Below are 12,618 nucleotides of genomic sequence, written 5' to 3' on the forward strand. Positions count from 1 at the left end.
TATTTTATGAAAGGCCCGTGCTGGAGCAGATGTGGTCAGCCCCAACGATATGATGGATGGTCGGGTAGGAGCAATGTGAGTAGCTCTCGATGCTGAAGGCTTTCTATTATGTTATATACAGCAAAGTAATTTGGTCACTTGGCCATGTCTTTTTCCTTATTTTACTTTCTGGTTTTGCCTGCATGCATTGGAAATTATTGAAGATTACATCAATTACACGAGCTTTAGAAATAAGTTTAGCAAAAAGAAGGAAATTATTTGAAAATTGAAATCGACAATTGCTAACAGTGGCCATTTTTTTTTATTGATCTGGTATAAACTTACAAAATTTTGTATTATGAAGGATCTAGACTTGGAATCGATGGCTATCTATTATAGGTAGTAGCATCGGGTATCAGTGTGAATATTCAAAATGTTTGGCATAGTAATAATTTTCCATTTTGCACAAGCTGGTTTCTTTCTTATACAAGTTATAAACAATTTTATCTTGTCGAAAACCATATCATTCAAATTCCTTTAGTTATGCACTATGAAGCACGGATACGGACACGACACTGACACGCCGACACAGCTAATAATTTGAAAAAATCACATAATTCATCACAAGTGTCGACGTGTCCGACACCGGGACACGCCTAATCCGAGGAGTGTTCGTGCTTCATAGGTTATGCATCTTGTAGCTGCCATGATCATCTCATTATTTTTGCTAATTTCTACTTACTTGTCACTGATTTGCACATTGGAGAATCAATTCTGCAAAAATAGAAATTATGACTAACATGATGGATTGGTGGTTGTTGTAATTAGTTCCATGCATGTTTTTTTTGTCATTTGCCAGTAGGCTGGGTTCAAACACATTTTTCCCCCAAAAATGTGTTGTTGTAGTTTTTGTCAACTCATTACCTTATAAACGGTGTAATTTATTCAACTGCAGAATATTTAGTACTGCATAAATGACAGAATGTACTCAACTGCAGAATAATGAGAGCTGTAATGTATTTAGTGCTGGAATATAGAAGTTTTTTGCAGCGAATGTTTATGTTGCATTAGCATTCTGTTTGTCATATAGAATGCAGTTTATGGTTAGAACCATGCAAAGGAGGATATGATTGGTGCATGGTTTCATGAGTTGGGCACAGCTAATATTGTAGAATAGCAAATCTCACCAGGGGTTAGTATGACCAAATCGCTAATTTCCATTATCATACTACTAACTATTACTTCATTTACTCTGTTATCCTCAGTCTGCTGGCATTACAGTATTGCCAGTATAGCATTAGCCTACGTATTAGACTGATATCATTAAGGAAAAGTCAATCTTACACCAGGATCTCCTTAGATTAAATTATTATTTAATAGTTTATACTGAAGGACATCTGCCTCCAGAAACTGAACATATTTTATACATATATTGTGCCCCCATCTCTTCCCTTTCCTATTTTGAGCCTACATTCTACAGAAGGAAATCATAACCTGGTTTCTACCGTTCCTTAACCTCAAGCAACAAATAAACAGAGAACATGAGGAGGACGGATAAACCAGTGTACTGGTTTTGTACAAAGTGGAAAGGACATGGTTTCCGAGATCAACCATGTTCATTGAGGTACCTCTCTGCAATGGTGGCATGAACAGCAGCTCCTATTGGTAGAGCATCTTCATCGATCGTGAAATGTGGAGAGTGTCCTGTGTGAGTAGACCCTAGTGTTTCGTTCCTTATCCCTATGTAGAAGAAAGCTGAAGGAATGACCTGGGAGTAAAAAGAGTAATCTTCAGCACCCATCATAGGTGGGACTACCCTGAAATTCTTTTGACCCAGCAAATCGATGGACACTTTTTTCACATGCTCATACATTTGGTCATCATTAACCGTGGGAGGGTAAATAGTGTACTCCTTTTCAAAGAAGTCAACTTCTGCAAAGCAACTGTAAACACTAGCCTGTTGCACAATTACCTGTTCAAGAGTTGGGACAATAGTAGGATTAAAATTAAGCTCATTCAGCCATTAGAGTTATAATAGAAATCAAGTTACATTTATAAACCAAGTTGCCAACCTGCTCTATTCTTTCTAGCAGCTGGTAAAAACTGGTGTTAGAAAACGCTCTGAAGGTCCCACCAATGACCACTGAGTCTGGTATCATGTCATGACTATTGCCTCCATTAAATGAAGTTACAGACACGACCTGAGTTTTAAAGAGAGCCAAATAGTTAGTTAGGGAAGGTGAGCAAGTAAGACCACAAGAGAATACAAGATCGGCAATTTGTTGAGAAGTATAAAAGACAATGAGGCAATACCTGTGAATCCAATGGATTTGATTCGCGGGAGACAATGCCCTGTATGCTGATAACTGCTGCTGAAGCGGCCAAAACAGGATCAGCAGAGTTACGAGGGTTCGCAGCAGAGGCTCTTTTCCCACTTATCACGGCTCTGAAAAATCCACATCCAGCCAACAGGGGTCCAGGCCTCGACCCAATCATACCAGTCGGGTGCTCATGGGATACATGAACTGCAAATATAGCCTCCACATCCTCCAAAGCACCGTCTTGTATCATTCGCTTTGCACCATTCCCAGCTTCTTCTGCTGGCTGGAATAACAGAATTACAGTACCCTGTGATGACAGAACAAAAATGCTGAGTTAAAGGCATGGGTTGTAAGGGATATGCTATGAAGTATGAAGTTTAGTTTAGTGACACAATTTCTTTTTTCATCCAATATTGCATAGTGGAGCAGGCATAATTTGCAGGAGTTGCAATTACCATTTTAAAAACACGGTTTCTAAAATTTACAAGTAGCTTGCCACGAGAAAGAGAAACTCACAAAAAGAAGCAGTTCTTTCAAGTTCTACAAGCAAAAATATTTTAAAAAAATCGGCGTCTTAATGAAACTATATTTTCAATGGTTTTTGCTGCAATTTTGCTAACGACAGTCAATTTTTATTGAAAAGTTCTGAGCGGAAAGCATGTCTGGTTTCCATTCATTGTGCATATTCTCTTTAATCATTCATGGTAAGAGTACCAAGTGTTTTTTATTTAATATCTACGTGCAACAGCAGAATCTAATATCTTAAACCTAGTAAAACAGTAATGAATGGCAAAACTTTCCCTCAAGAAATTTAACACAGCTACATTTTCAGAGTTGAATTCAAACCTAAAATCTTTAGTTAAATTGAGAGAAATCTATTATATCACATCCAAATGTTCTTGGATAAGTAACAAGTGTTCTTGTTTGTGCACTAAAATTAAAAATATTTCATTTAAATTATAAAAATCAAATCTTAATGAACTAATATCTTGTTTAATTCTTGTTTGTGCACTGAACATTGGCTCGGTCAGAACAAGTTTTTCCCGAGTAATTGGATATAACCAACCAAACAATCAACTGAACAAAGCTTTTAATTAGATCTGACGTCATGTCGGTATTCATCCATGTGATGTGAGAATAATTGAGTAGATGTACAACATACCACTACAGTAGCTCTTCAAACAGTTTCAGTTATTTTCGTCAAAAGAAAAAAAAAAAAATAGTTTGAGTTATTATTAGAGGGAAAAGAGTATTCTGGTTCCAAAAAATGAAGAGTTAATTTCCTTTTTGAAAAGAGTTTTAGCGTGTGTTTGATATCATGATCTAAATCGATATGTCACATTGACAGTTATCCATCATAATTTTGAAGAAGTCATAAAATGTAGTTTTTATAAAATTAAGATGGATCACCACAATTGTATACCAAATATAGGTTTAATATAAGATTTACTTCAGGATATTGAGTTTTTTAAGAGAAAATGTATACGTCATCATAAAACCTTAATTATTTCTGATACGACACAATTGCCATGTGGTCTAACGAGGGGTTCAAAAAGTACAAATATTTGGTAATGAATTGACTAAACACCAAAATTGACGTTTCATGTTTTTAGAGAAGGGAAAAAGTACAAAAAAAAATTAGCTAAATTTGTGAAACAGTACTATCATTGAAAAGACCCTAAAAATGAAAGTTCAGAAAAAGTACAACTCGATGGCTCTCCAAAGGGGAGTAATTAGATAAATAATTTAAAGTATTTATTCGGTAAATGTTTATCAAGTAGTAGTAATAACTTTTTATTAAAAATCAAAATCAAAATCAAAGAAAATATGAGTAAACTATGTAAACCAGTCTATATTTTGTCAAAAAAATTATTTAATTTTATATATAAACTTACATATGGAGTATATGAAGATAAATATTTAACGGATCAAATCGTATAAGAATCCTTTTATATAAAAAAAATTCTAATATAGCCAGACTTTCTATCACGAATGCATTGTGAATTGATCGGCTAATTATCACCCTTTGCCCACATTTTTTTTTCCCACTAAACCGTGAATTGTAACCATTCTCTTGTTTTGGAAGTCCACAAAAGGAATTTGCTATAATTAGCATTACTCTTTATAAATTAAATCAAACACTTGTATAAATAAACTATTACTCATCCTACAAATATTCTTGAAAGTGATACCTTTGTAGTTTGTCTTATAGTAACTAGTATGGAAACTCGTGCCAAGCACGGGTTAGACTTTCGCCAAATTTAATATATTGGGTGAAGATGTGGCATCATGCACATTTGTATGGTCGCTTTGTGTTTAATGAGTCAATCCACACCAGTGTTGTCTCTCCTGTACGGTCCAACGACAATACCATAGCCCGGTTCAACTTTGTGGGGGAAACAATAGTAGTTCTTTGTGGTAGATTATAGAGATGCAGAGAGTCTCATACTTGAGAGAAAGATGTTAACGTGTCAAGTGTGATTTAAAGTTCCACATTGGATGCAATAATAGATGTTGAACAACATATAAGTGATATAACCCATATATTAATGACTTAAGGTTTATGGTGAAGATGTGGTGTCAAACTCACTTGTGTGGTTTCTTTTAATCTAACGTGATGATCAAACTCAATATAGGATCCCCCAAAACTCACAACATTAAGATGTACTGTTTTTTTTAGTTTTTGGAAGTTATTTGTTTAATTTTGGCTTAATTGTAGCTTTGGTCATCCCATTTTCACTCACTGAGATAATTTGTCCCTCCATTTCATAATCACCTAGTTTTGGTCCCTCTTTTAGATTTTTAAACTTAAAGATGGTGATATGTCATGTTAAAATTGAAACTTATGGAGAGTTTTCAAATAATTACATTGGTATTGATCATTTTACATCATTGGATTGTATGTCATGTCATTTAAAATATGTCCATCACTGTTTTTTAGTCTTAAAATAGGACAAAGAGACCAAAATTGAATGATTTAAAAACGAACAGACCAATTTCAAGAGTTACTGAAAATAGGGGACTAAAACTGCAATTAAGTCTTTAATTTTTCAATTTTAAATTTTAGTTTTTGGATGCTATTCTCTTTCTTGTGATTTTTGGATGCCATTTTCTTTTGGTTAATGGTGACAAATGGTAATGAAAAATTGAAGATATTTTATGCTGGATTGATAAATACATGTTTATTACATATTTAAAATTATGTGGCGTTTTTTAATTGAATCTAATTTTTTTGGTAAAATAATTATCCAAAAATCTCCAACTTCTTCAACAAACTCGTAGATTTATCAACAACTCACACTATTTCCAATACTCTCACAAACAAAACACACAATACTTATTTTTTTTCCTTTAGCTTCTCTCATATCCAAATTCTTTTTTGGTATCCATGCTTTTCCTTCTAATCTTCGACAAACTCGTAGATTTATCAACAACTCACACTATTTCCAATACTCTCACAAACAAAACACACAATACTTATTTTTTTTCCTTTAGCTTCTCTCATATCCAAATTCTTTTTTGGTATCCATGCTTTTCCTTCTAATCCTTCTAATTTCCTTTCCCCCTTCTAATGTAAGAAAGGAACATAAACCTCTTGCAATGAAACCATCACAAACGAACTTTTTTAAACATATTGCATCTTCCTTTGATCTTATTTGACTATATCACATAATTAGGGACACAGAGAGTTGCAAATTTGAATAGGAGGTATAAATGAGTCAAATGTGAGTTAAAAATTTATATTGGATGGAAGGGTAGGTTTTGGACAACATATAAGCGAGATGAAAGGATATCAATTTCACTTGTGTATCGTCTCTTAGTCTAATGTGGCGATAAAGCTCAAGGTAGGATCCCTTAGAAGTCCCAAAATTAAGATGAATTGTTTTGTTATCTTTTAGATCTCATTTATTTAATTTTTGTATTTTTAATTTTAGTTATTGGAAATCATTCGTCTTCATGCTATTTTTTTTATTCAACCTCCCTTATTTCAAATTCTTTTACTTTTGGTCTTTGGTAGAACTTCACAGTGGAAAAATGCATATGTGTTTTGCTAAGTTGACAAAATACATGCTTATTTGAAATTTTAAATTGGTGTTGCAATTTTTTAATTGAGTCTAATTTATGGTATATTAATTATTCCAAATTCTTCAACAAACCCACAAAATTACCCGCAACGAACAATATTACATATACTCTCACCGTCAAATGCATATGTGAATTGATCGGCTAATTATCACCCGTTGGCCACTTTTTTTTCTTCCAACTAAACCGTGAATTGTAACTATTCTCTTGTTTTGAAAGTCCACAAAAGGAATTTGCTATAATTAGCATTACTCTTTATAAATTAGATCAAACACTTGTATAAATAAACTAGTACTCATCCTACAAATATTCTTGAAAGTGATACCTTTGTAGCTTGTCTTATAGTAAGTAATAGAGGTTAAATATCTTTTTTTTTTTTTTTACAAAAGAGATTAAATATCTTAACTGTTCACAGATGAAATTGTTATAGGCAAAGGATCTGAGGAAGTAACTTGATCTTTTGGCTGAAATGCCGCCTCACATGAAGGATCTGTCCCTATTAAGTGGCAGAATGTTTGGACAGATAAGATACGTGAAGTTCTTTAAGAATGGATGGACCAAAGATGGGTCAGAAAAGCTGAAACTTTTAATTGGTCAACCATCAATGAAATGTAAAGAACAAGGATTTTACAATCAAACTCCTGTTTGCTGAACTAAAACTATGAAAACTACTCCTTTCCTAAAAGAACTTTCTCGTCTAAATAATAAATTTGTAAAAATAGTATTGTTTTTAACAAATCTAATATCCTACTTGTATCATTTTTTAAAAAAAATCGTGATTTAATCAACAAGGATTTATATTGAATGAAGGATGTTGTATAAACTTATTGATTAAAAATTCAATATATATTTTATGTGATTGTAAAAAAAATCTCATTATACAAAATGAATGAAATAATAATTTTGTTTTATCTATTATTTATTACTTAATATTTTTAAATATTAATAATTTCTCTTTCACAAATTGATCATTATTTTAATCACTGTAAATTATAAATTATGCTTCTTAATTTTTATGTATCATTTGTCACTTATCGTGGGATTAAAGGAATAGTATAGTACAAGTATTGTATAGAAATAACTTTTGTTTGGCAAGCTATATAGTCCAAGGATTTAAAACCCAAAGATTCTTGTCGTTGGAAATAATAATGTAAATAAAACTACATGTGCGTCAATAAAGGATGAAGGTAAGACCTGACCAAAAAAAAAAAAGGATGAAGGTAAGAACAAACCTTTAATAAATGCTCTCGAGTTTTCAAGATCTTGGCAGCTCCAATGAGCATCGCCACATGTGCGTCGTGCCCACAAGCGTGCATTTTGCCGGCAACTTTAGACTTGTACTCCCACTCCACACCCTCCTACAATGAATCCAAACAACGTATAGTACTGTGGTTTTTAATTTCTTGTGAAGATAAAATCAATCGAACAAAGTTAGGTTGCCACAATAAAGCTAAAAACATCCCTAACAGAATTAAATAATGCAGCTAAGGACATTTTTGCATCAAAATAAATTCTTGAAACACTTTATGGTCCATAGAATCACAGCAAAGAGCTGTAGCTCTAGAAATTAATAGAATCATTAATAACAAGTGGGAGAATTTTAAAGCTCTAAATATTCCATGGTACTCTTAAAATAAGAATGAAAGACACCAAACTACTCTTAAATTCTTGACCAAGAAAAATATACACTCTTCAATTCCAACATTGTGAAAAAACACAAGTCTCCAACAAGTGCACAAATTAAACTTTCTAATTCATGGTACTCCTCTATCAAAAAGAATAATTGTCATGTTACTCATAATTCAAAAGACAAAATAAAAAGTACACAATCTAAAAGATTTCTGACAAAACTTTAAAAATATTTAAAAGTTTATCCATGTGTCAGAAATAGATTCAAACATCTCAAACACATACTTTTGAAGTGTATTATTAACACAAGACAGAAAAAGACAAATCATGTCAGAGATAAGATATCCTAAAATGAAGAAGTCAAATCAAATATATTAAAATATATGTCGTGTTCACATTCATCGTTCCGAAGAATTTCTTAAATCCAACTCACTAAAAATTTTAATAAGGAAAAAAAAATGTTTAATCATAATCTTTTGTGAGAAAGATATTCAATTTTTAGACTTCATTCATTCTAAATCATATAAATCTCAGCAACATATATGTTTTTCCCTAGCCAAGTTGCATCAAGAAAACAATTAAAAAAAATCAAATATATTACTATTTGTAGGTTTTCATACTAGTTTCCATGGAGAAAATAAATAGACAAGTTAATAAATAAATTAATTAATTAATTAAAAAAATAGTAGTAGTAGAGTGGATAGTGGAATATTATAGAGAAGTGCAATTACCTGGATGGGAAGTGCATCCATGTCAGCTCTAACGGCAACAAAAGGCGGTCCACCAGTACCGATCCAAGCACGAATACCGGTTTTCGCGAGCGGGTAACGATAACTAACTTCCATCAGATCCAACTCCTTTCTTATCAAACGACTTGTCTCGATTTCCTCAAAAGCTAACTCCGGATTTTCATGGATCTTCCTCCGAACACTTTTCAACCACTCCACCGTCTCCGGCAACCGTGCTACGCTTAACACCGCTTCTGAACATGCTTCGTTCCAAACTTCGCAGTTCGTCGCTGTCTTAGCCTTCCGTGTCACGTTTTTGCACGGTGAGAGAGTTAACTCGTTGTTCTCTCGATCGCAGCATCTCCGATCGGAGAACAAAACACGGTCGTAAGCGGCGGAAGGTATTTTCACGGCGGTTGAAACCGCGAAGTGTTCCAGAATTATAACGGTTGATGAAAATATGATCATAAAGTAAAATAAAGAGTTTCGGAATTTCATTTTTTTTATTTTTTTATTTTTCAGTTGGAAGAAAGTACATGAAGCAAAGCAAGGAACATAAGAGAGAGGGGTAAGGTCTAAGGATGAGAGTCATGAAGAAGGTGAGATAGAAAAAGAAGGAGGATGGAGAATTCGAACACGTGCGGATAAAAGAACTTTAAAAAATTTGGACGGAGAGAGAGAAAGAGAATTTACTTTACTTTTTTCTTTTTCTGTTTTCTTATTTGATGATTGAGAATACTACTACAATTGGAGCACGTTGTACGACATGGAAGTAAATGCAGTGCAGGAACCGCGGTAGCTGGGTCCCCCCACTTTCAGCAGCATTTCCACTGTAATCAAAAGGATGCATACGCCATCTATTTTTAAATTTCAAAAAAATATATAAATACTCCTGTTTACTTTAAACAAAAATTATTCATTCAAATTGTTATCGGCTTGAAAACATAGTAGTTATTTTTTTGCGTTAAAAATTATTTTATTAACGAAAATCTGACAATAAATAAATCAAATGTAATATGAATTATGACGTACAAATACAACTTCAATACCATTTAAATTGAAAATAATAAATCTACAAATAAACTTGCACGAGGTTAGTGCATAAAGCTTCAAACTATCTACAAATAATGTGAAAATATTGAAGTACCAGAAATATCCATGTTTTTAGATTTACATGAGCAAACAAATGATGTTTGATTTTCATTAATTCCCAACCTACTACATGCCATTTTTTATTGTTGTTCTCATCCTCTTATAAATAACTCAAAAGGGGGATTTTAAGTTAGGAATAGTGAAGGGTGTCCTGTGGTGATGTTTGATCACGATGGGAGTCGCCAGTTCGCAATCTACTGGATAGTAGTCCTTCTTCAACAAATGGTTTTGATTGCAATAAATTAGTCAAATTTGAACAAAGATTGTGTAATTTTTTTTAGAGATTGTTGTAGTGACTCCGTGTAAAGATTTATTTAAAAAATAATTAGATAATATCAAGTTTCTATATTTTCTTCGTAATTATATCGTTTTTTGTGAAATCGAACATCTACACACCCCTTTTTAAGTTAAAAAAATAGTTTGGATTATATAATCCGAACTATATCAGCATAAATTTTGAGTTTGTTTGTAACATGGATAACTAATTTAAAGACGATATAATTACGAAGAAAATATAGAAGTTTGATATTATCTACTTATTTTCTAAATAGATCTTTACACGGGGTCCTTGATTTTTTTCCTGATTTTCTAGGGAAATTTCGGTGCAATCTGATCAAGTAACCTGAAAATCGGATTTTTGATTAAGAACAACTAATAATGACCTAGAACAAAAGGACGAGAGTTTGCAGTGACCCCGTGTAAAGATCTATTTAGAAAATAATTAGATAATATCAAACTTCTATATTTTCTTCGTAATTATATTGTTTTTTGTGAAACCGAACACCTACACACCCCTTTTCAGGTTAAAAAAATAGTTCGGATTATATAATCCGAACTATATCAGCACAAATTTTGAGTTTGTTTGTAACATGGATAACTAGTTTAAAGACCATATTAATCTTCCTAACTCTGGTCCTTTTGTTTTAGGTCATTATTAGTTGTTCTTAGTCAAAAATCTGGTTTTCGGGCTACTTGATCAGATTGCACCGAAATTTCCCTAGAAAATCAGGAAAAACATCAAGGATCAAGACTCTCGTAGAAGGGACTTCTTACGGTACTTTGTCTCTCAAAATCTAAAATTCCATCATTTAGACCTGTATTTAATTTTTTTTCTTCATATTCTCATAAAAATCCGAGAAAATTTGCATTAGTTTTATTCGATTTTTAGATTTTTTTTTGGTGATATTTTTATGATTTTATTCGACAGATTTTTATCATTTTTTTACTTTATTTTCTGGTTGTTTTTAAAAGCAAAATGCAAAACTGCTAAAATGGGAGAGATTCGGATTGCTGATTATATAAACATATTTCGGATTATAAAATCTGAACTCAGTTTGGATGTTTCTGGATTTTATAATCCGATAACCCATGGAAATTTTATAGGGCGCATGAGAATATCATAGGTGGAAAAAGTAATAGTAAAAAAAAAAAATCTAAAGCACCCTAAATTAATGTTGATCTACAAGGCCCAAATTTTTTTTTTTTTGTTTTTTTTTTCTGATTGTGTGATTATATTTTATTTTTTGCTGGAAGTGGTCAACGTTGGAACACCAAGTTTTGTGTGCTATTCGACAACCCCATGTCGGTTCTGCAGTGACACGGCGGCGCTACGGGCCTACGACGGTGGTGGTTATGATTTATATTTTTAATTAATAAAAAAATATTTGTAAATAATTATTATTATAAGTTTTTTTTTTTGTTTTTTACAAATGTTTCTAATTATGTTTTTTTTCTTGCAAAAATAATACTCAAATATTTCACGCTAGACCCACAAATAAATAAATAAAAAATAGTGGGCTGAATCAAAATAAGCTAACTCAATAAAGGGATAGGATCGTTCCGATAAAATCGGAGGTCATGTTCAAATATTAGAAAAGACCCTCAATGAAAAAACAAGATTTTTTTTAAGCAATTATAATCATCTATTTAAGTTATAAATAACATAAAAAATGTAAGTTAACCCACTTGGGTTGACTTAGTAGTATTGGCTTGGGATCTGAGAGTATGCTCCTCCTTAAGGTCTCAAGTTCGATTCTCTCCAGTGCCAATTTGAGGGGGTTTAGTTTAGCTTCTTCAAAAAAAAATTAAAAAATGTAAGTTTATATAGGAGAAATTAACTAACTTATGTTGAACTTCACTAACTAATAATTATTTGAATATTAAAAATTGGATTCATAATAATAAAAAAAAAAACGTCAAAAACTTAAAAAGAATCATCAATTTATTTAGTGCAAAATAGATATTCAAGTATGTTGGTTGTTGCTTAAAAAAGTGTCTTTACTATCTGATACAATGTCAGGAAAACATTCATGGCAGTGAAGGAAATCAGCAACACAAGGTGTGATCCTAGCAAATCTTTTGGCCATAAGTTAGTCACTTGGTCAAGAAACAGTGAGTGAAATTCTGCATTCGTCGTGTGTTATCTGAGAGAGAGCACTGAAAAATCAAGTTAGCTGGAAAGAGCAAAGACTGATCAATTAAACATTAAGGGTCTCTATTTTGTTTTATGTTCAATTTCAAAATGTTATTAAGATCTCGGCCATTGAATTAAAAAAATATGTTAAGTCTATGGTTGTAACCACTTTTAACAAATCGAGTGTTAATTCGTAAATTCGTCCGAGTTTACGTTTTTAGGTGGCAAAAACGTGTAAACTTGGAGGTAAATTTAGTTTTTGGTGAAATCGAAAAGTTTGACGAATTTGACCAAGTTAACACGTGTTAAACTC

The 12,618-nt window shown here is 32.4% G+C and overlaps 1 protein-coding gene across 1 annotated transcript; it reads right to left on the bottom strand.

Annotated features, from left to right (window-relative positions):
- Positions 1-1,205: 1,205 nt before the first annotated feature.
- Positions 1,206-9,458, bottom strand: LOC11414033 (IAA-amino acid hydrolase ILR1-like 6). Its single transcript, XM_003602018.4, has 5 exons — positions 8,744-9,458; positions 7,616-7,741; positions 2,293-2,607; positions 2,052-2,180; positions 1,206-1,951 (listed from the first exon to the last, which is right to left on the bottom strand). The coding sequence occupies exons 1-5, from the start codon at positions 9,236-9,238 to the stop codon at positions 1,586-1,588; spliced, it is 1,431 nt and encodes a 476-aa protein (XP_003602066.1). The 5' UTR covers positions 9,239-9,458; the 3' UTR covers positions 1,206-1,585.
- Between the last annotated feature and the right edge of the window lie 3,160 nt (positions 9,459-12,618).

This window comes from Medicago truncatula, chromosome 3 (genome assembly GCF_003473485.1).
Source record: "Medicago truncatula cultivar Jemalong A17 chromosome 3, MtrunA17r5.0-ANR, whole genome shotgun sequence".
NCBI classification, from domain to species: Eukaryota; Viridiplantae; Streptophyta; class Magnoliopsida; order Fabales; family Fabaceae; genus Medicago; species Medicago truncatula.